This window comes from Lissotriton helveticus, chromosome 2_1 (assembly GCF_964261635.1).
Source record: "Lissotriton helveticus chromosome 2_1, aLisHel1.1, whole genome shotgun sequence".
Classification (NCBI taxonomy): Eukaryota; Metazoa; Chordata; class Amphibia; order Caudata; family Salamandridae; genus Lissotriton; species Lissotriton helveticus.
The window spans coordinates 1,902,670,247-1,902,694,997 of NC_136059.1; the positions used below are offsets into that span (position 1 = coordinate 1,902,670,247).

At 45.5% G+C, this 24,751-nt stretch overlaps 1 protein-coding gene across 1 annotated transcript in view; it reads right to left on the reverse strand.

Moving 5' to 3' along the window:
- AFG2A (AAA ATPase AFG2A) overlaps positions 1–24,751 on the reverse strand; it is a 1,761,034-nt gene that overhangs the window by 1,546,171 nt on the left and 190,112 nt on the right. Inside the window, exon 8 of the mRNA XM_078676815.1 lies at positions 18,378–18,501. Coding sequence (XP_078532941.1) covers positions 18,378–18,501 — 124 coding nt within the window. The remainder of the gene's footprint in view (positions 1–18,377; positions 18,502–24,751) is intronic.

Genomic DNA, 24,751 nt, shown 5'->3' on the forward strand with positions numbered 1-24,751 from the left:
TTTATGCAGGCGGGGGTTGGTAACTGTAGCTACAGGCATATGAACACGACTCATAACTCAAAGTGCAAATGGTATGAACCACAAAACAGTGTCTAGTCAAATACTTCCTTTCATAAGAAAAAGAAGCATTTTATTTCGAAGTCTAAACATGCAAAGGAATAGCAACATTTATTAGCAGCAACACACTACCCTTGAGGTTGGGACTCTAGCTTAGGGAGAACATTGAATTAACACTGCATATAGGCAAAGACTCGCTTGGTGCAAAGCCGTTCCCTCACACCCCGCTCAGGGAGTCCTCTCGGCAGGGCTCCCCTCTGGACCACATTCCCTCCAATGCTCTGTGCTTCCTCATAGGGCACACTGGTCTTGGCAAGCAGGAAGTGCTTCAGGCTTAAGGGCAGGTGGTCTAGCTTTTCCTGGGTGATGTTTTTATCACCCAGAAAGGAAACTAGCAGGTTTTGCCCACATCCTGGTCACAGGCAAAAGTCTTGCAGAGCATCCCAGCCACATACAGCCCACCTGGCTGCTTGGCAGATGGCAAATTATGGGGTCTCAAGCACCTCTTCTTATAGCCAATTTCCAGTCACCAAAATGTGATTTAGAGTCGGAGTCTTCGAAAATGTTGAGTTGAGTTTTTTTAAGTGACCACTTATCTTTTACTTCTTACCCCTTGAAAGGATGCCTGTCACAGCAGGCAAGACTCCTAAACTGATCGACCCATTACATAATTAATAAGAGTGACCAGAGTGCAAATCGAAACGTCCGCCACATTGATTTGTGCATCAAAAGATGAATCCTAGGCTTCTAGCACCACAGTTTATGATTTCCTGATCAGCTCCTTCTCCTTTCCTGCGATGTGTCCAGGCTCCTTCCTTGTGATCTAACACTGAGTCACAGAACAACCTTTTGAAGTGTAAAGGGAGAGTCCCTTCCTCCAGTATTTGTCCCTCCCAGTTCAAAGGAATGCAGCAATACACAAATCTGTCTAACAGGATTCCCCTACTCCTCATGTCTTCACCAGGCAGATCTGGGCTTCCCAAGATTTAACCCATCATCCTCCTCCCCCATATAATGAACCATTCCAACCAAACACGCATTCAGTGTGCTTTTACAGCACACTTGCTCTCCAGTACTGTTAACTCCATGCATTATGCCACTACAGACACCATCCATTCAGCACACATTCAGTCAGTGCGCACTGCTCAGTACTGTAGCTTTTCTGTATTGTACCTGCCAGAACACACACTCACCATGTGTACAGTTCACAACACTTCATGTATTGCACTTCATGAAAGCACACATACACACAGCACATGCTTTCATTGCGCACGCACAGCACAGCACTACATCTCTCATATAATCTATTCCTTTCAGGCATACATACCCTCAGTATATGCACTCACCACACAAGTACAGCATAGCACAGTGTCCATGTATTGTACCCCTCTCAGGCACACATACATCCAGTACAGAGTCTCTACCATTGTGCTGCACTCCACATCTACCTGATGTAGGCCAAGGGTGAGTTAAGATCACGGCAGCGGAACATTAAAAAAAGGTGAGTGAAGCGGTTGGCCCCACTCCAGTGACACAGAGTAAAAACTACCTGTTCACTATTATTGATCACTACTCAGTATGCTGTCACCACTGTGCTACTTAACTGCTGTTGAAGGCGGTAGCCTTTCACCACTATGAGGGAGCACTATGGGTGTCCCTTTTGGTCGAACAAAATCGCAATCCGTGAGACAAGCCTATGTCATGGGGCACACGCATGATCCACGTTTACCTCTGACACAAGAATTAGCATCAAGGTTCCAGACCACAATACAGCTGGGCACTCAGGGCAGGGGTACACAATTCCAACCATTCAGAGAATTTTACAGTTCTAACAATATACATATATATATTTTCACTGAAAAAAACAAAGGTTAAAGTAACGTTATAGTTCGGGGAATTTGTCAGTTACAACATCAACGTTTTAGACTAAAAATAAACACAGAAATTCACCAGTTATAGTTAGTATAGCTAACTATGACTTGTGCCCCTACATGCACTGCTTATGACATCACCTTATGAATGCCAAAAAGTAATTGCTGCACCTGGGACTGACACTCGGGAAGAGCACAGAATTGGAGGAAACAGACACTCTCCCATCGCTCATAATGAAGTTATCCAATGGATGAAGAGGATGAACCGCCTGCTCTATGCAATAAGAGGCAGAAGAAAAATGTGAATGTTACAAAAACGGGCCAACAGATGAAAAGAGCTGCTGAGAGCCCCTATAAGTATATTATGTATAGAACTGTAGCAAATCAAAACGTTTTGGTTAACACCAGATCTAACAAGCATTGGCATAGCCAATAGGTCTCGCTTTTGGGACTTTATAAGTATTTAGTTATGCAGCATAATATCCTTGGTGCAACAACATCACCTGTTGCATAGCTAAACACTTATAAGGTCCCAAAGGCGAGACCTATTGGCTATGCCAATGCTTGTTGGTTCAGCCATCTGAGGCATTGGCTGCCTGTAACCAATCACATGCCGCTCATGGCCCAAGGCTGTGCCCGGAAGGGGAGATGAGCGCAGGTCAGGCTCTGCAGCCAACCTCACGCTGCACACGACCAAAGACCATGCATGCCAAGGGATTGATTGCCTGCAGCCATATGTGGTGATGCATTGGCTGCCTGTAGCCCAACCCCATGCTGTCTACTGCCGGGGGACTGGCTGTCCGTGGGGGGTGGGGTGCAAGCAGCCAACCCCTCGCCGTTAATAGTAGAAAGGCTGTGTGAAACTTGGCGTGGGGGAGGCTGCCTGCAGGGGGTTAGATGCAGGGCTAGGCCGCAGTAGTTCAGAATTTGTTTTTTGAGAATAACACTACCAGTCTTAAAACACAGAGACAAAGTAGGGCTGGATGACCTGCTCATGCCTGATGAGGGACACCCTGATCCAGTGTGACATCACCATTTGCCAACAATTGCACATTAATGTGTCTCGCCTGTTGCACAACACCATGTGAAACCATTGTACCCTGGTTCCATGTTGCGTATCAGCATGTTTCCATATAATGCACACATTCCTGCACTTCTTAACTGCACATCACCCAGTTCGCATCTCGTATTCAACACCCAGTGTTCCCCGATGCACGTACCCAGAGCTCTCATGAGGTGCATCAGCCAGAACTCCCCTGTCACATATCAGCCGGATGGGTCCCTTAGATGCATGAGTAATATTGTCATGCCATGAACCACCTGATGCACATCATCTTGTACATCACCTTGTGCACTCCACTATGAATCATCTGATGCTCAGCTTGTGTCCATAACCCTTTACCTTCTGGTGCCCTGTGTGGTGGATACCTGGCTGTGTTCATTGTTGGCTGTATCTCTGCTGCACTGTGTGCACGGATGACTGCATTTTTGCTAGACTTCATGATAACGTGTGTCTGTTTACTGCGTGCATTTATGTGCATTCACATTACAAAAGACAACATATTGAGCATCGTAGATAATTGCAAGGTAAATTCTGTAACAAAGGCATAATTCCAAATTACATTTTCTGAGTTACTATTTTCTTCTAAACGCTAAGTTTAGCCAAGCATCGGCTAGGTTTCATAACAAATAATGATCACGGGTAGTACTTCCGGCATTTTGTCATCAAAAATGCAAAATATATTAAGGGCATTTCAATGTATATGTTTGTGTTGCAGCTGTGTAGCGTGAAATAACTGAGGCGTGGCAGCTTTGGTGTTTTTCCTTGTTCGAGTCCAGTGCCTCGGCACGGACGTGCAGTACTGTGCATTTGCCTGCGTCTTCCACTGCTCTCTGCCCGTCCCTGGGGGAGAGTAATTGAGCACGTAGGGAGCCGGCATGACTCATCGAGGCGCGCAAACCGGTGCTGGGGCTTCCACGCATTTGCATCACGGCACGACGGTCCTGTCGGGAGGAGGGATAAAGATTACTCGCTGCAGACCCAGTGTACACGATGGAAAATGTGCATAGAAAAAAGCACCATGGCACGGTTAATGCTGCTGTGCAACATCTTTAAAAAAACATTGAGCACACCAATAGGTGAAACATTAATTTATAGAGAGCAGCACCTCTCGACATATCTGGGCGCTTGGGGTCTACGTCGAAAATTACAGCGGTATTATTAGTAGCTTGGAATGATTTTCATTAGCCATAAGAAGCTCTCATTACTGAAAAGGTTAGAGACCCCTGGGATGCATATCAGTCACGTTTTGAAAAAAGGTGATTGGCCCATGCTGCCGTTTTTGCTGGGGCCACGACGCACCCTGCAGTTAGAAATGATAGCGGACCAGAGAGGGAGCATGTCTAAAAGGAGTACTGCCTCCTGATTGGCTGAGGAGCCGACGCGGGAATCGAAACTAGTGGTGCGCGCGCACCAGAGGAGCGGGGGCAAGGGAGCGCGAAGACGCCGAGACGAGGTAAGGGATGTGTGTGTAAGCGCCGGGGGTTCTCTGTGTATGTGTGTGCGTGCGTGCGTGTGTGTATGCGGGGGGGGTTCTGTATGTATGTATGTATGTGTGTGTGTATGCGTGGGGGGGCTGTATGTGTGTTGTGCATGTGTTGTGAAGAGCCTGTTGATGCGCGCGACCTGATCCCGGCAGGCTGCTGCTGCTGCTGCTGCGTGCGCGTGACAGTCTGTTGTCCTCTCCGGCTCCCTTTGAGTCCTTGAAAGCCGGAATGATAACAATAGTCTCGCTCTGCGACAGCAGGCCTTTGGCCTGCAATCGCAGGGCGAGACCTAAAAATGATTTATTACTGTCAAACATGAGCAATGATATGCATCACAAATGCTTCCAAAGCAAAGGTATGGCTTCAAAATACGTCTGTGAAGACAATATGGACCATGAAAAATGGCAAACCCAATATTATAATCATGAAAAAGGTAGACTTCAGAAGCATGACCACCCATATCGTTTATTTATTTACTGATTAAACAATACAACAAACCAATAAACTCGGGCTTTACATATATACACAAACCTTTTGAAAGAGTAGTTCTTACATTATTGAGCATGAATCATCACCATATAGAAGAAAGGCCATTATAAGACATAGCATGAACCTGAATAGAAAAGCAATCCAGAATATTTGTCACCAATTACAGCATATTGCACATTGAATAGAAATAGGTGCGTTTGAGCTGAGGGACTCTCTCATTATTGAAAACCAGGATGTTCACTCTAAGGATACAAATTGTGTCTATTTTCTTGGGGCACACATTTTAGCACCAACTTTCAAAGTTTGAGGGGAGAAGGCTTACCCAGCACTGAGCGATGTATCAACTCACAACTACCAGGCAGTTATTACAGAAGAACATATTATATTTGGGAACATCAGATTTTCCCAGATTCCCAACTGGGTCGGTTTCACAAGCAGTTCTAAAGATGCTTCAATGTATCAGAGATAACTTTCTTCCACAATGTCCAAATCTAGGGACATTCCTAAAGTATGTAGAGAAATGATCCCACTAAGTTGCAGCCTCTCAAGCCTATACCGCAAGTGTATAACGTCCCAGTGCATCTGACCACGTCTTTTCTAAATTAAATGGCAGTGTTTTCCTGAAAAGATCGCCACTCTCAGTAATCCAATGGGGAACGTTGAATGGGCTAAAGATTCTATATGCCCTGCCCACAAACCTACAATTACGGCCACATGGTGTTTTTCATGAAATTACACTACACCAGGCTTGAACCTAATAGGGAACTGGAATACTATCCTTCTTTTAAGTTTTACAACGGTTTCAAGTTCTAAGTCATAATCTTAAGTGTGTTCTGTCTTTGGGACCTATCTGGTATATAACGAAAACTTAATTCCAGAACCATATCATCCAAATAAATGTCCAGCCTGTAGAAAAATAAGTGTGAACGTACTTGTAATTAACGCACAACCAATACCAGACCCAACTACTCTCAACCTAAAGCCCGTGTTGTGCTGCCCATGTAAAATTGCCCGTCAACCCCAACCACAAAGTACCTTTGTAGGAAGCTGGCTCTGTATATACTATACCAAAGTGAGGTAGTATGCACATAGTCCAGTTGAACCTCAAAGGTAGGCAGAGGTAAAAGTAGATAGCACCTTACACTCTTATTTGTGGTAGTGTCAAGCAGAAAGGCTTTATCTGAGGACAGTGGTAAGCATTTGTTGTACACACTCAGTCAGCAAATTATTTCACACACTTAAAGACTGAAATTCAGACCAATTGTTTTTGTATGAAAATATTCTTTTAGTTCTTTTATTTTCTAGAACTAAGCAAGTCTGCCACAGGTAAGCAATAAATACTTTACAGTGGTAATGCAGTTGTAACACAGTTTGGATTGCAATTGTATATACACTTTGTTTTGATTACAGTACTGTTACTGAAAATGCAATGCTTTGGAAATACAGTGCATATACTTTGTATAGGCTTTTTAGTAAAATGACCAGTAGATTAGTTTGCAGATTACTTTTCTTACACAGTGCAGTATACCTGGGTTCTGAACTAGGACATTTCCAGTAAACCGGTGAGTAAAAGCATTTTTGTTATTTTGTAGAGTTTTAAAAGGATTTCTTAGATTTTCCAACTCCACACCTAGAAACTTTTCACAGAAAAACAGTCAAAGTTACCCTACCGAGGAAATTAGGGTTATCGGTTCAAAGGTAAGAGTTGGTATTCTGGGGTTAGACTCAGGGGTGGATTGGTGAAGAAGAGGACCTGAAAGCAGAGGGGACAATGTTCACAGTCACTAGCCAGTGTCAAGGATGCACTCTTGTTACACCCTCAGCCGCACTAGGGCAAAAGGTGCAGAGTGCTGAGGCCAATGTTATCCATTGAGGGATAGGAGACCTCTGGTTGGTGACTGCTGACGAGCAGGCCACAGGGTTGTGGGAGCAAAGCTCCTGGATTTAAGCTCAGGGCAAATGGGGATTCAAGCCAGCACTAAAGGTGCACCCTCAGCGGCACTGGGGCGGCCGGGAGCAGAGTGCAGTTTTGGCGTCGGGAGCCTTGTAGCTTTCAAGGGGAGTCTCCGGTTTGCAAACACACTGCAGGCTCGGGGACAAAGGTCTTCTGGGTGCGACCACCACTTGGACAGGTAAGTTGGGATGCTGGGGGTTGGTTAGGCACTGTTGGTTGGGTCACCCAAGGCCGTGGGGCATCGGGTGCAGGGGTGCCTTTTAGGGTCGGATCTTCTTACCAGCTCCTGGTCACGGTTGGGGGGACCTTCCGGATTTTGACTGCAGGCGTCGGCTTGAGGCAGGTCAGGGATCACCGGATCTCCATTCAGGATCGCTGGGGAGGCCGCCTCTTGGTGTTGGGCCACTCAAACTCAGGCCGTGGGCGTCGGGTGCAGACTCGCGGATCCTTGCAGAGCTGGAGTCTGTTGGTGAACAAATCCAGTGTTCATGGGAGACAAAGTCTTTGGGATCAAAGGCAGGCAGGTCCTCCGGGTTTCTCAATGTTGCTGGCTGCAGGACACACCAGGATTTCGCCGGAGCAGGTTCGAGGTGGGGACAGGCTGGTAGGGCTGGGGACAAGTCAGTAGGCGCCCTCCTCTTGTTAGCTTCAGCACGGCTGTTCGGTCCTTCTTCTTCTGGTTTCTTGTCTGAGTTTTTGCTACAGGGTTGCCCCCTAAATACTGTGTTTAGGGGGCATTTTAGGGGTCTCGAGGTCAGTAGCCAATGGCTACTGACCCTAGGGTGACTACACCCTTGGTGTGCTCACCCCACGTGGGGGAGTGAACACAATCCCTAATCCTGATTGGGGAGTGTTTGCCATCTGCAAGATGGCGGGCCCTGAAGAGTGGGCTACACCTCACCTCCTCCACCTGAGGGGTGGAGTTGGCAGAGATGGTCGCACCTTCTGGACTGGCTAATTTTTCCCGCCTGTCTTCCAGCCGAAAAGGAGGAGAGACAGAAAGGGGGCCTACTCCTGATAGCAGGAGAGGCTGGGGGTCGTATTACAAAGACTGCCAGGCCTCTGACGCTCCTCTGCCACAGATGGCTCTTCCTGGACTGGGGGAGGTGTCACCACCTCTTCCCAGGAAAGGCTTTGTTTCTGGGCTTGGGGAGCAATGGCTTCTACCCCAGGGGTCCAGAAACATGTCTTGTGGTAGCAGGCTGGTGTGTACCAGTCAGGGAACCCACCAGAGGCGGGTCGTTTTTCAGGGGGCATCTCTAAGATGCCCTCAGAGTGCATTTTGTTATTAAATCCCACACTGGCATCGGTGTGGGTTAAATGTGCTGAGACGTTTGATACCAAACTTCTCAGTTTTCAGTACAGCCATTATGGTACTGTGGAGTTCGTAAAGACAAACTCCCAGCACCATATACTCCTAATGGCAGCACTGCACTTACAATGTCCAAGAATTGACTTCGATACTGTAGAGGTACAGGGGTCATGCACCTGTACCCTCACCACTAGTATAGTGCACGCACCCAGCTAGAGTGGTGACTGATCTATGCCAGGGCAGTGGGTTGTAGGCATGGCACACAGGATGTGTGCCATGTCGACTCTTCACTTTGTTTTGCTCCACAACACGCCCCCTGCAATGGCAGGGTGTGTGTGTGTAAAGGTACAGGGCCTCTAAGGGTGGCACAATAAGTGCTGCAGGCCTTAGAAGCCTTTCCTGGCTACAGTGCCCTTGATACCCATGGTACCTTTTACAATGGACTGACATGTGGCCAGAGAGGTGCCAATTGGGGGTACAAAGTACAGTTTTGGGGAAAGAGCATAGGCCCTGGGTACCTGATTGGCAGGGGCCAAGAGAAAAGTGCATCAGTAGTAAAGCAAGAAGTGGGGAGTTACTGCAAGAGAAACCCAGCTTCTCACAACCTTTCACTTGAGATATAGAATTGATTCAAATATGTTTGAGGCCTGGGAGTGCACAAAGGTCGTAGAGAGGTGGAACCCTGAAACAGTGTTGTGGCCTGTGCTTCAAGGACAATGAAGGCAGCCTGTGCCCCTCAGATGAAGGAGGTGAAATATGGCTAAGATGCCTCCTTCCCTCTACCAGGATGTGCGGTGAGTCAGCCTCACTGGACATGGGGGTAAGGGGACGAGCAGTGATCCTTGTGGTGGCTACGGTGACAACGGGTGGCACTGGAGCGGCAGAGTATCAGCTGACTGAGAGGAGGGCCTATACCACATAGAGCTGCAGCGAAGAGATTCAGTGTGGCAGCCTGGAATGGTCGCCCTGCCTCTTGAGTACCCACCGCCCTCAGGGCCCATGAGGGGAAGTTGGGGGGAGGATGGCGACAGCAGGCTGATGAGCTGCTGCAGCATGGCAGTGCATTGGCTGGAGAGAAGGGAGACGTCTGGCCATCGGATCCAAAAGCTGTGCTCAGGCTGAGCAACGTCTGGAGGGCATGCACAACTCAAGACATTGTCTTTACTTTCTACTTTGGGGATCACCATTCTTATTCTAGGCTGGACTATATTTTTGTCCCAATGGGGAATCTGAAGGAGATTTATGGTTGTCGAAAACTACCTAGGGGACTGTCGGACCTCTCCCCAATGACAATTACTTTTAGAGGACCCCGGGTGGTGTGCAGGGGCAATTGCCTCAAAGTCCCTGGTGGCTGCTAGATGGTCAGTTTGCCGACAGGCTACGGGAAGATACTGAGGAAAATTCTCCATTTGAACATACACTCTGTTTCCTCGTCCCAAACATTTTGAGAAGTTATGAAAGTTTACGATAGAAGGCAATGCAATCTCCTGTGCTTTGGGACGGCGCAGAGATTGAGACCAAGAAATTAAGGCTCTTAAGACTTCAACAGAAGACTTAGTGGACAACATGCAGTCGACGTCCTAATCTCAGGAACTCTATGAAGCAAGGATAGCGGAGGATTTATCACAGCAAGTTTGTCCTATGCAGTAGCTCCTTTAGTTTTCTGCCATTTTCACTGCTTCCAAGCCAAACCCAGCCCTAAATATTTATTTTGTTCAACCAATCACAAAACCAGCAATTCCTTTTGGTGTACCACATTTCTTTTTAATATTTATCGCTTTAATGCTATGATAATGACATTCATTACAACCAAGCCTAAAAAAACAAACAAAGAGAAGGCTGCAAAGGGATCTGGCAGGGGGTTCAACATATGAAAGAAAGCATGCATACAGTTTCGAGGATTGAAAGTTCAATAAACAGACAGAGGAAACATGATAGTTCATAAATTACTTATTTAGGGTAAGTAATGCTGGTACATGAAACAGGAGTTTAATAGAAGTAAAAAAGAAACAGCGGAACACCCTAAATTTTAGAGGAGTTAACTAACGGTGTGATTGGACGAGTGAGGTGGTTGGAAGCCTCAAACAAACAATACCTGCCTGATTTTACCATCATCAGGGGGTAGCCTTAATTGCCAATGGGTTCTTCCAACTCCCTGGTGCTTTAACTGTATCATGCTGATAAGTGTAAGCGGCACAACAATGTATCCATGTGATTGAAGCAAAAATTAGTGTCTCAAAAAGCAGTTTCAGAGAAAAAAGAGGAACTTGAGCAAACTTGGGATCATAAACAAAGTATCCCTGGTTAAGCCTGTGTTTTTTGCGCACCAATCCTCCCACAGCTAACAACAAAGACCAATCACGTTATTACATTATCATTCTTACAGAAACTGGAACATATGTTTCAAGTGAACTGTAAATTACATGTAAACATTTGTCCAATGTGTGTAGGTAGCTTAGAAGCTTTAAACTGTTCTTTGGGGTCCAACAGTACCACAAGACACCTTCACCCAAAAATATCATCAGAAGCTTCAACACAGAACTGATTCAAGGAAAACAATTCCCTGCTGATCCTGCTGGCAGTGGCTCTGGCAACATTAAAATAGATGCCAAAAAGACCGGACAGGCGCTCTGTAATGTGTTTTCACAACCAGACATAACATTGCTTGGGGGAGTCAATAACGTTGTCTTATTTGAAAACTATCCAAAAAGTAGTACTGGCCGAGCAAATAGACGTTGCCTATAAAACCTATTGACTTGGTAATGTTTTTTAGCCATGCCAGATCGATATATTCAAAAACAGTAGCAAGAAAATGCTGTTTTGAAGCATAGTGTGAAAGCACTTAAAAAATAAATTAAAAAAATAAATAATTGATGAGCAGGCTGTGAAAGTGAGTTGGGAACTGGCAAGGAGTGAAGCGGTACAGAGGGTGGGGAGCATCAAAACAGCGGGCAGGTGTGGAAGAAACAACAAGAAGGACAGATCACAATACAAAGAGCAACGTGGAGGGCAAGGACTGAGAAGCACATGGGCAACAGGTACTAACATGAGTGCGGGTGGAGGAGAGTAGCACATGGTAAGAGTCAGCAAGATGTGGAAAAAAGCACATGAAGTGTCTAGACAGAAATAATGTAGCTCACTAAAAGCAGAATAAGCATAGACGCCAACCAAAGTGAATATGCTACTTACCAGTATGCATCTGTTCTTGGCATGTAGGGCTGCTAACATTCATATCTGATGCATAGATCGCCGCCTAGTGTTGGGTCCGGATGATTGCACATTGTTGTCCTGGAAGAGTCTTCGAAGTATCACGAGATAGGTGGCTCCTCCCCTGGACTACAGTGCGCATGGGCATCGACTCCATCCCCAGATTGTTTTTAGCCATTGTGGCAGAGATGGAGTGAAACAGTGTAAAGGATGTCCATGCTAATGATGAATCTAGAGAGAGAGTATCTGCAGCCGCTACGGACACCGGGGAGGAGGGCGGGCGATATGAATGTTAGCAGCCCTACATGCCAAGAACAGATGCATACTGGTAAGTAGCATATTCAGTTCGAGGCATGTGGGCTGCTAAATTCATATCTGATGCATAGAATACATAGCAGTCCCTCCATTAACGGCGGTTGCCCGTGCCAGCTGCAGAAACTTGAAAAAGTGTCTTGAGAACAGCCTGTCCTACAGCTGCTTGCTGTTTTGAATGCACATCCACACAGTAATGTTTGGTAAATGTGTGTGGTGTAGACCATGTGGATGCTCTACAAATATCCTCTAAGGGAATGTTCCCAAGGAAAGCCATGGAGGCCCCCAATTTGCGTGTGGAGTGCGCCCTTGGGGGTATTGTCAAAGTGCGTTTAGCCTTTTGATAACAGATTTGAATGCACTTAACAATCCATCTGGCTATTCCTGCTTTGGAAATGGGGTTGCCTTTGTGCTGTGCTGAGAAGGCAACAAAAAGTTGTTGTGTCTTTCTAAAGTGTTGTGTTCTGTCAATGTAGTACATTAGCGCCCTTCTAACGTCTAATGTATGAAGCATTCTTTCTGCTACTGTTTGTGGGTTTTGGAAGAATGCAGGCAGGTCAATAGTTTGGTTGAGATGAAACTGTGACACCACTTTAGGAAGGAATTTGGGGTTAGTGCGGAGCACCACCCTGTTTGAATGTATTTGGATGAATGGTTCTTGGATTGTGAGTGCTTGCAGCTCACTAACACGTCTGAGCGATGTAATAGCAATGAGAAAAGCCACTTTCCATGTTAGAAATTGAATTTCGCAGGGGTGCAGTGGCTCGAAAGGTGGACCCATCAGCCTAGTGAGGACCACATTGAGGTTCCACACTGGAGCTGGTGGGGTTCTTGGAGGAATGACTCGTTTCAGTCCCTCTAGGAAGGCTTTAATGGCGGGCACCCTGAAAACAGAGAGATGCTGCCTATTCTGGAGATAAGCCGCTATGGCGGATAAGTGTATCCGAATGGAAGCGTACTCCAGATTGCATTTGTAAAGATGTAACAAATAGCAGATGATGTTAGGAATGGATGCATCTAGCGGGTTGATCTTGTTGTCTGCACAGTACATGACAAACCGCTTCCATTTAGCTGCATAGCAAGCTCGGGTAGTGGGCTTACGTGCCTCCCGGATGATGTCCATGCATTCCGGAGGCAGGTTGAGGTAGCCAAATTCTAAGACTTCAGGAGCCAGATCGCCAGATTGAGCTGTTGCGGATCTGGGTGCTGAATGTCGCCATGGTTCTGCGTCAAGAGCCGGGATGTAAGATGCAGCCTTTGATTCGGTACCACGGAAAGTTCTAGAAACGTGGTGTACCATGGTTGGCGTGCCCATGTTGGAGCAACCAGGATGAGAGTCATCGAGTGTTGCTTTAGCTTTCTTGCCACCAGCGGAATGAGAGGCGCTGGGGAAAAAGCGTACGCAAATTTGCCTGACCAGTTCATCCATATCGCATTCCCTTGCGATTCTGGGTGAGGGAACCTGGCGGCAAAGCTTTGGCATTTTGCGTTTTCCCTTGTGGCAAACAGGTCTATCTCTGGATGACCCCATTGCTGGAAGTACGGGTGGAGTACTGATGGGTGTAACTCCCACTCGTGCATTTGATGGCTGTACCTGCTGAGCAGATCCGCCATCTGATTGTCCTTGCCCGGGAGGTGTTCTGCCATGAGGAAGATGTTCCTTTGAATGGCCCACTTCCACATGCTCTGAGCCAGATGAGACAGCTGTGGAGAGTGAGTACCTCCCTGCTTCGGGATGTAGTACATGGCTGTCATGTTGTCCATCCGGATCAACACGACTTTGTTGCACAGATGTACTTTGAAGGACTCGAGCGCCATGAAGATTGCCATCAATTCTAGGTAGTTGATGTGCAACTTCTGCTGCTGGGTGGACCACAGTCCCTGCACAGTGTAGTGGAGCACATGGGCTCCCCACCCTTGGAGAGATGCGTCCGTTGTTAGGATTATCTGTGGCACTGGCTCTTGGAACGGTCGGCCCTTGCAAAGGTTGTGTGGATTCCACCAATGCAGAGAGTTGTATGCCCGACCGGTCACCAACACTAGGTCTGTTAGCTGTCCCTGAGCCTGTGTCCACTGATTTGTCAAGCATTCTTGGAGCGGGCGCATGTGCAACCTCGCGTGCGGGACTATGAAGATGCAGGAGGCATCATCATGCCTATCAACTGCATGAACACTCTCGCTGGGAGGGAGTGTTGTGGTCTGAATTTTTGGCACAGCGCTTGAATGCTGTGGATTCTGACTGGGTTTGGCTGAGCCATAGCAGTCAGGGTGTGTATAGTCGCGCCCAGATACTGCCGCACATGGGCTGGTTGAAGGTGCGACTTCGGGTAGTTTAGCGAGAACCCCAGGCTGTGAAGGAGCTGAATAGTGTGGGACATGTCCGCGGCGCACTGTTGTTCCGACTTTGCTTGAACAAGCCAGTCGTCTAGGTACGGGTAGACATGTATGTTCTGTCTCCTGAGGTGCGCCGCCACTGTCGCCAGACACTTTGTAAACACTCTGGGGGCAGTAGTTACCCCGAAGGGCAGGACTTTGAACTGATAGTGCCTGTTTAGAATGGTAAACCTGAGGTATTTTCTGTGGGATGGGTGTAGTGGTATGTGGAAATAAGCATCCTTGAGGTCCAAGGTTGCCAGGAAGTCCCCTTGATTGAGCAGGGGAAGGATTTGTTGCAGTGTCAGCATGTGGAAGTGTTCTGACAGTATGTACATGTTGAGGGGGCGTAGATCCAGAATAGGTCTGAGGGATCCGTCCTTCTTTGGGATGAGGAAGTACAGGGAATAGACCCCTGTGCCTTCCTCCTCTATCGGTACGAGCTCGATTGCGCCTTTTTGCAGCATCACCAGTACTTCCTGCTGCAATAAGTGCAAGTGCTCTGCCGACATAGGACGGTGTCTTGGGGGAATGTTGGGAGGAGTGGATATCAACTCCAAACAGTAACCATACTGAATAAGTTTTCTCACCCACCTGTCCGTGGTGATGGACGTCCAGACTGGCAGGAACTGCTGGAGTCTCCCCCCGACCGGAGTGGTATGGTCGGGGGGCAGTGACAGAGAGTCACTGTTTGTTGGCAGGAGAGGAGCGGGAGTTGTTGTTTCCTCTGCCTCTGCCCTTGGCACTGTTGCCTCTGTAACCCCCTCTACCCTGCTTGGGGTACGAGGATTGCGCACCACCCCTCGCATATTGTGTTTGTTGGCCCAATTGTCCTCTGGTAACACCGCGTGCTCCTGAGCGACGAAAAGTGTTTCCCCTGAATTGTTGAGACTAAAGCGCCCCCATGGACTTAGCAGTCTCGTTGTCCTTTTTAATTTTTTCAAGGGTGGTGTCTACATTTGGACCAAACAGGGAGTCAGGATTGACAGGCTGGTTGAGGATTCTAGTTTGGATGTCAGGCTTAAACCCAGATATACGAAGCCAAGCTTGTCGCCTCAACATGACGCTAGTGTTAATCCCCCGAGCCGCTGTATCTGCCACATCAAGTGCACACTTTATTGCAGCGTTGGAGATAAGCTTTCCCTCTTGTATGAGTGTCTCGGCTGCTTCTTTAAACTCATCAGGTAGGTGTTGAAGGAGCTGTTCTAGGGTGTCGTAATGCGCCCTATCGTATCGTGCCAATAGTGCATGCGTGTTTGCGATACGCCATACATTGGCAGCCTGCGCTGCCACCCTCTTGCCTGATGCCTCAAGCACTTTCGACTCCTTGTCTGGGGGAGGAGCTTCACCCTTTGTTTGGGAGTTTGCCCTTTTGCGGGCATTTGCGACCACCAACGAGTCCAGGGGCAACTGTCCTCGAATATATGCAGGATCTCCAGGTGCTGGCCTGTATTTTTTCTCGATACGTGGGTTTACCACCCTTGGCCTGGTAGGTTCCTTAAAGATCTCTGGGGCATGTTTAAGGACACCTTTAAGCATAGGAAGTATTTTAACTGTTCTCTCCGAGACGGAGAAAGTGTCAAATAAAAAGTCTTCTTCTACCGGGTCAGCATGCATGTCCACATTATGATTTGCTGCTGCCCGTTCGAGTAAAGCATTAAATGCAGCAGAATCCTCTGTTGGAGATGTACGTGGCCCAAAACCTTGTGGATCATGTACCACCTGATGCCCACTTTGGTCCCCAGCGTCGCCATATGAGTCCTGCTGAACATCAGGGTCATTGTCCACTGGGAAATTGTATTGGTCCTGCTGTTCGTCATCATCCCCACCTGATTGGTTGGGGGAAGGCGATGGACTCCTTCTCGGTGGAGGCAGAATAGGCTCTACAAGTAAAGGGACGTCTTGTGCCGGCCTCTTCTTCTTTAGTGGAATAACATACGATTCCAGTGGCTGGGAAGTGATTTTCCTTTTATAAAGGGTCAATTTTCCTGTGTGGGCATCGATACAATGCGCAGATTGCTCTTCAGAAGCAAGATATGTATCCGAGAGGCCTTTTGGCGTTGATGGATCCGATGGTTTTGGCACCGACGTGGTTGCGAAGGCCTTTGGGGCCACTTTTGGTGGCAGAGTGTAAAGAAGCTTGCTTGAGGACTTCTGAGGTGTGTCCACTGACTTTGGAGCCGATGGCGTGGAAGCCGTGGACGATAATGCCTTTTCCTTTATACGCTTACGGGAGTCAGTAACCTGCTTCGTAAAGGAGGCAGAGGGTTTCGGAACCGACGGCCGATCTTCTGAGTCGTCGGTGTTGTGTGTCTTCGGCCACAATGCTTTGGGGCTCTGTTGAAGGCTTTGGCGCCGATGCTGCAGATCCCGCATCCTTGTGCCGATGCGTTGAGCTAGCGGCCTTTGGTTCGTGGCTTTTAGTCGACTTTGGGTCGGCCGTGCGTTTACCGGACGGCGCCGTAGCAGCGCCCGAAGGCGTCTCAAGAGGTTTAGGTGTCCGCGCCGGAGCAACCGAGGTCGACGGCTGGTGGACGGCCTTCTTGGAGGAGGTTTCTTTGTGTACCTTCTGCGGCGTTGTCGACTCAACAGCCTTCTTCGACTTTTGTGTGGCGGAGGCCGACGGAGTCGATGAAGGAGCAGGCTTTGTTAATTTTTGTTGGACGTCGGGCATTTTAGGTTTTGTCGAGTCCGTAGGTTTCGGTTTCGATTTCGACTGAACGTCGGCCATCTTGTGTCCCGTAGGATCCGAAAGTTTCGGTTTCGGTTTCGAAACGGGCAATTGCGGCTCCGCTTGAGTGTCCGTGGCCGGGCCAGAAGGCGGGGCCGGGGTGAGCGGTGCATGGTCGTGGGTAAGGCCGTGTGGCGATCCCGTGACCTAAGCCTCAACAACGTAGACCTCGGGGCATAGCTCTTCCTCTGAGCTATCTTCCACGGCCCCATAAACTTCTTCGTCGTCCCCTACCTCCTCGAAGTATTCAAGGTCTGGGGCCTGTCCTCCGACGTATTCCTCTGGATCGGCCAGGACCTCCGTTGACGGTGGCGAAATCTGGAGATGATGGCTATCGCCTTCCGCGTCGGGGTCGCCGAAGATGTTGTCGGGTGCCGGGGTCGCTCGCTGGGCCTCAAGGCGCACCGCGCGGCGAAGCTTGAGCGTCTTCTTGGACCTGAACTTTGAGCAGGCCATGCAGTTTTCTTCGTTGTGGTCCGGCGAAAGGCACTTATTACAGACCGGATGCACATCGATGTGTGGATATTTGGATCCACAGACGGGGCAGAACTTGAACGGGCTCCGCACCATGTTAAGTTCGTCGAATCTTGCTGCGACGAAAAGGCCTCGATGTCCGAGGAGTTAGTCGACTCCGGAGATATCCGGCTTAGAGAGCCGGGCGACGCTCGAGACCGTACGCAAACAATACCGACGTAGGTAACGAAGGCCTTTTGGCCTTAAGATGATAGTTTATCGGTTCCGACACGGAGACGTCGAAACCACATCCGAACCCAATGGCGGAAAAAAACAATCTGGGGATGGAGTCGATGCCCATGCGCACTGTAGTCCAGGGGAGGAGCCACCTATCTCGTGATACTTCGAAGACTCTTCCAGGACAACAATGTGCAATCATCCGGACCCAACACTAGGCGGCGATCTATGCATCAGATATGAATTTAGCAGCCCACATGCCTCGAACATATGGTTAATGAAGCAATACTCCTATGGAGGGGAGGGGCAAACACAAGATTGACAAAAAATACATAAAATAAGAAGTAGCCAAATGAGAGTGAAAGGAGAGGCAATCAGTGGTAAGCAGAATAAGCCTAGAACCCAACCAAAATATGGTAATGAAGCAATACTCCTATGGAGGGGGGGACAAACACAAGATTGACAAAAAAGACATAAAATAACAAGTAGCCAAATGAGAGTGACAGGAAAGACAATCAGTGGTAAGCAGCGGGTGGGCTCCAAGTCCTGTATGTTCTTGATAAGCCCACAATATGTCTTTCACAACCAGACAGCTTCAACCGCCTGAAAGGCTCGACCTAAAACATTTACTCCCATTATGTCACAAGTTACTGCACTGCACAGGAGATCTTTGACCTGACTTGTAGTTCAACCAGCCCTAACAGATCATATAGTAAAAGATTACAAAGAAGCTTGATCAATTAGAAAATTTGCACAATTTTCTACATTCTTACGGCATTGGTGCAGAGTCTTTTTCCATTCTCTACTAGTTATATGATCACACAATCCACTTACCGAGCCAATGCCATCCATTAGCGTCAACAGGGAAGCTACAACTCTTTTTTCCACTTCGTTTTGGGCTCCTTCTCTCTTCGGACATAAAGCATCCAGCTCATCAATGAAGATAATAGAAGGCTGGCTATATTAAGAATAGAAATGCATATTTCAAAAAAGGTTTAGGATCACAATCTGTTAAATACACTATTCAAGGTGTTATTGGCATTTAGTATTTCTGCTTCATCAATCCATTTGGACTCAGTTAAAAAGGCATATTACAATTGAAAACTAAATACATTCAACATTGAAGACTGAATAGAGCATACCTACATTTCACAATGAACCAAGAGCACCCTGGCAACATCAACAGGTCTCCAGAAAAAGATTCAACTGAACCACTGATGGCAGGAGGACAGCCATTTTAGGTTTCTATATCCTATTTCTCTCCAAATTACTATTCTACATGACAGTAGTTGATTTAAATGACTGAAGTTCCATATAATTAAAAGAAACAGGAAGAAAAAAATGTAATAGAAACGTTGAACACACTACTATACAAGATAATGAATTTGCCACTGTTGGTGTTACTAGGCCTCATTGGCAGTGAAACTCCATAATTCATAAATGATGGGGTGTGTTAAATTAAATATCTGAAAAACAGGGAACCTCCTTCTCATTAAAGGCAATTCTGTCATCTGCTTCATCGTAATGACAGGTGTCAAAAGCATATGTTTATTACTCATTCAGTATACACACATATCACAGAATACTGTCTTAAAAGAAATGGAAGTAGGATATCATACCTATTCTCCTTAAGCACGAAGCAGTGAATCAGGTTAGACTTTTCTTATTTTTTTTTTCCTAGGACTGCCTGCAGTAATGTTTGGCTGATCTTTACCTAACTGGTCTTAAATGAACACATAGATACAACTTCTAAAACAATAGAAACATTGACTTGTTTATAAGCATATTGTTGTATTTAGATATGCTTGTTAGAAGCATATCTTCTAGAACCTTTTATGTTGTCATGGGGCTTGTGGTGTTCGGGTTCTACTGAGAGGCAGTTGGTACCTCTCAGGCGAAGTGAGAGGAGCGGTGGCTCGTTTGGCATACAATAAATCCAAAGAACCTACATGCTGTGTCTTTCTAGTTTATTTACTATACCAAGACACTACATAATTTTGCCTACGAGGTGTCTAGAAGAAACGAGCTGCTGCAACAGAGCGAGTTTTGGAAAATAAATTCGTAAAAAAGAAGAAGGAATCATTTATGGAAAATAGAAGTTTGAAAAGTGAAGCGAAACTTTATACAGGGCAAAAGGATATTATAAAAAAGAGACCTCATTCTACCTCCTCCAGCGGCTGAGAATATAACTGTAAGGGAAGTTTCAATATTTCCCCAGCGGCGGAAAATTCAAATGAAAATATCTTTTAAGAGGTGAGGAGGTCAGTGGGTGGGTCTTGCCGTTTCTAGTGGTGACAAGGACTGAAGAACAAACTGATCTTTGGGAGCATTCTCGCTGGCGCAAGCGGTTTGCTACCAGCATCCGTTGGTTGCCGAGATCCTCCACCGTCAAGCGGCAGAAGCAAATGATGACGTCTTAGAACTCGCAAGGGGATTCGGCGCGTGAGTAACGCGCGTCATCAATGACCTTGCTCTGTGACAGCGTCGGATGCATGTGCGTCAGACGCGCAAGGGTCACGTCTAGTTTTCTTTTCAGTGCTGTTTCGTGAGAAAGATTGCGGTGTGAAAGCGACGTTGGAAGGAAACTACGGATAATCGTGGCGCAGATTGTGGATCAAGGGGACTGCCAAGAAGTAACCAGGATGATCTCTGCAGTTTAGTATTTTATTGTGAACCTGTATCTCAACCTATTTGTAGTAAGGCTGTGGGATTTTTTTTTTTTAATGTGATTTTTTTGCTTGACTATATCAGTATGTCACTTTTGTAACAGTGTTGGCGAGCACAGTTCTTCTACACTTTGACTAAAGATAACAGGTGCCTGCATATGAAGTGTGTAGGTTTTGCTGGTTCTACCTTTGACATGTTAATTTAAGTTGCCGATGCAAACAAAACAAAGTCAAGGTTGAAGTGATAGTCTGTGTATTGTTCATTTCTCATCCATCTATATTTTGCTTTATATGTAAAAGGTGTGAAACTTCATATGATTTATTTATTTTTACATACTTTTTATATGTATACGTGTGAGTAACATTTGGGAAAGTACAATTATACTATCTTTTACACATTGGTGAGTTATATAGTTGTGAACCATTATTATGCAGTCTGTAAATCAACCTCCACCTTTTCTGGAAAGTCCTGGTATGCCACAAATACAATGGGGACAATGGTTTGACGCATTTGAGCCATATATCGGTGCCATTGGTGCGTCACGATATAGGGCTGAAAGAAAAAAATATCTTCTTTTAAATTGTTTGGGATTTGAAGGAAGGCAAGTGTATAAACATTTACCTGATTTGGTTTTGAATGAGGGTGAAATAATTGATGAATATCAAGAAACTGTTAAAAAAACTGGTTATCAAGTTTGATGTTCAACCAAGTTTGGTTGTGCTGAGGCACACATTTTTTAAGAGAGCACAACTACAAAGTAAGAATGTTGATTTGTGCTTAAGTGATTTACGCAAATTGTGTGCCGAGTGCCAATTTGGAGAATTCCGTGATCAGTTGGTTAGAGATCAATTTATTGCACACTGTAGTGACAAACACATACAGCAAAAATTACTCACTATGGGTAATCCTACGCTTGAGGAGATTATAAAAGTGGCAAAGAGTCTTGGACTAGCTCAGATTTCGGTTAAAGAATTAAGTGCAAGTTCCTCTAACAAGGAAAATATTAATGCTGTAGTCTCTCCTTCGTCTAAAAGTAGTAATTCTAGAAAAGATAAGATAAATAAAAAATGTATTTTTAGAAAACCAAACATATGCTACAGGTGTGGATATACTCCGCATGGTAAAGAGAATAGGTTTTGCCCAGGGAAAAATGCTAAATGTCACAAGTGTGGCAAAATAGGCCACTTGGCGAAAGTTTGTCAATCAAACATAAATAGAGCAGAAAATGTTAATTGTGTTGTGAAAGAGTAACACGTTTGTGAAAATGATATTGTTCAAAATTTCAAGGATATGATGATTACCATTACTGATGATGGTGTTGTTACTGGGGATCCTTCAGAGTGTGTAGATCCTTATGTGGATGTTTTAGTAGGTGATATTTGTTTAAAGCTTCTAGTGGATTCAGGAGCTAGGATAACTATGATTACCTATGACTTATTCAAGGAATCTTGGGAAAACAGAAAATTGTTCCCTCCGGATAGAGCACCTGTTTCCTATGAAGGACGCAAAATTGATTTAGAAGGCTACATAGAAGTTGTTTTGGATTTTAAGTGAAGGAAAATACATGGCCAAATTTATGTAGCAGTACGTGGTCTGAGCATATTAGGTTGGTACCATCAGGGGCTTTTTGGCATGGTGTTGAGACCAGGAGCTAGTGAACAAGTTTTAGTGGTACAGGATATGCCTGATCCATTGTGTCTGGAGAAGGAGTTGTCTGGAGAAGGAGTTTCCTGGAGTTTTTTTTATGATTCTCTAGGTAAATTTGCTGGGTTTAAACATAGGATCAAAGTCAAAAGTAATGCCATGCCAGTGAAACACAAGGTTAGGTCAGTTCCTTTTAGTTTAAGAGCAGATCTCAAAGCAGAATTGGAGAGATTGGAGAAAAATTGAATTATTGAACCTGTGGAGTCAAGTTTGTGGCTTAGTCCCTTAGTGGACGCACGAAAAAGGAATGGTGAGATCCGCTTATGTATTGATCTCAGGTGTCTTAATAAAGAAATTTGGGTGGATGCTCATCCGCTTCCAAAAATAGGGGACTTACTTGAAGAATTGAGAGATGCTCAGTGGTTTTCGAAGATTGATTTAGCCTCAGCATACCACCAAATCCTATTGGATGATAAGTCAAGACACTACACTGCCTTCAATTCACCCTTTGGGACATTTCAATTTTGCAGAATGCCTTTCGGGCTTGTTCGGCAGCCTCGGTTTTCCAAAGGGTTATGCAGTGTGTTCTTAAGGATGTTAAGGGAGTAGTCATCTTTCAAGATGATGTGCTGACTTTTAATAAGTATTTACAGCAAAATGATTTCACTCTCAAGTTGGTTCTTAAGATTTTTGAGGAGAAAGGGATTGTAGTCAAGAAGAACAAGTGTGAGTTTTGGAAGAGGGAAATTGAGTTTTTAGGACACCTGGTTTCAGGAGATGGTGTATGTCCCAGACCTGGCCTAATAAAAGTTGTAGTGGAATGTCCCTCTCCCAAGAATAAAGATGAGCTACGTTCGTTCTTGGGCTTATGTGAATTTTATTCACGATTCATTCCTGATTATGCTAGCAAAATGAAGGCTCTTTCAAACATGCTCAGATCCAATGTCACTTTTGTGTGGGATGAGAATTGTCAGGAGACATTTGATTTAGTCAAGTCTGAGATGACCAATGCTAAAACCTTAAAGGCTTATAATCCCAACGTAAGTTGTACCATCACTGTAGATGCAAGTAATTATGGGTTGGGGGTGGTGCTTACCCAAAAATCTGGCGAGAAAGAAGTCACTATTAGTTATGCTTCTAGGGTGTTAAGAGATCCTGAAGTTAACTATTCGGTCATTGAAAAGGAATTATTAGCCTGCTATTGGGCATGTGAGAAATTCAGGACATATATCTGGGGAAGAAAGTTTGTTATACAGACGGATCACAAACTTTTGGTGTATATTTTAGGTGGTGATCGACTTAAGTATGCTACTCCTCGTATCGCGCGCCTCACTACCAAACTCTTGCAATATGACTTTGTAACTGAGCATATTCCTGGAAAAGAGAATGTTACGGCAGATATGCTTTCCAGGCTTCCATTGAAAGAAGATGAACCATTGGATGTGGATGAGGATAAAGAAGACTGTTTCATAGCGGTAATTGATGCTGTTGAGAATGTGGCATACAGTGAGAATGAGTGGAAAGAAGCTGTGAATGAGGATTCAACTCTTATCAAAGTCAAAGAATACATTGTGGGTGGTTGGCCTAAAGAGAGGAGTGTGTCATTCAATATTCAACCTTTTTGGAAGGTTGCAGAAGAATTATCTGTTGAAGATGGTGTTGTCATGAGAGATGGTAGGAGTATTCCTCCCATCAAGTTACGTATTAAATTGATAGATTGTGCACATGATGGTCATCTTGGATTTACTATGACAAAGAAGAGACTGAGACTACATTATTGGTGGCCATCCATGGATAGAGATATAGATGAAAGAGTCAAAGAGTGTGTTGTTTGCAGTGGGGCAGAAAAGGGTTTGAAAGTCATCACTCCTCCTCTTCAACCTATCTCTTTTCCTTCAAAACCGTGGCTGAAAGTGGGTATAGATTTAGTTGGACCTTTCAATTTTCTTCCACATCATCTTCGTTTTGCTTTTGTCTTAATGGATTTTCACAGCAAGTGGCCGGAAGTAAAGTTTTGTGCGAATCGTACAGCCAACAGTGCCATTTTATTTCTTAGAGAAATTTTTATGAGGGAAGGGTTTCCTGAAGCTTTAGTTTCGGATAATGGTGTTCAATTTGTTAATCAGGATATGAGCATTTTTTTGACGGAATCAGGGGTGAAACATTTGAGGAGTTCTGTCGGACATCCTCAAACTAATGGTCTGGTTGAGAGAATGAACTGTGTGATCGTGGAATGCATTAAATGGGCTAAAAACAACAATTTTGATGTTGAAAATGCAGTAAGATCAATGTTGTGGTTTTATCGTACAACCCCACATTCACTTACTAAAATCGCACCGTTTGTTTCCCTCAAAGGTAGGTTACCTACTTCCACACTCTACCCTGCTTGGTTGTTGAGAACGGTTTCTAAAAAAATGTCTTACACTGTAGATAAAATAGCTATAGAAACACGTGTGAGAGAAGCCCAGGATAAAATGGCTGTTAGATACAATTTTAAAAAATATGCAAAGGAAATTGATGTTTCGCCTGGTGATATGGTTCGCATCAAAAATTCTAGATCTGTTAAGAAAGGTTGCAACACATTTGGTGAGGCGGTATGTGTTGAAAAAGTTTGTGGTGGAGCTGTTATGGTCAAAGGAGGACACTGGTGGAATGTTGGTAAAATTGACCAGAGAAAAGGAGAAAATGCCAATCTTTCAGGTTTGAAAAATGCAACTTTAAATAGTGCTCAAGATATGGGTTCTTCAAAGGTACATGATACGGTTTCAAATTCAGGTTTGAAAAATGCAGTTTTAAATAATGCTCAAGATAGGAGTTCTTCAAATGTACATGATATAGTTTCAAATGGGAATGTTTTTCCAAATGATTTTTCTGAGCGTGAGATGAACAATTCTGTA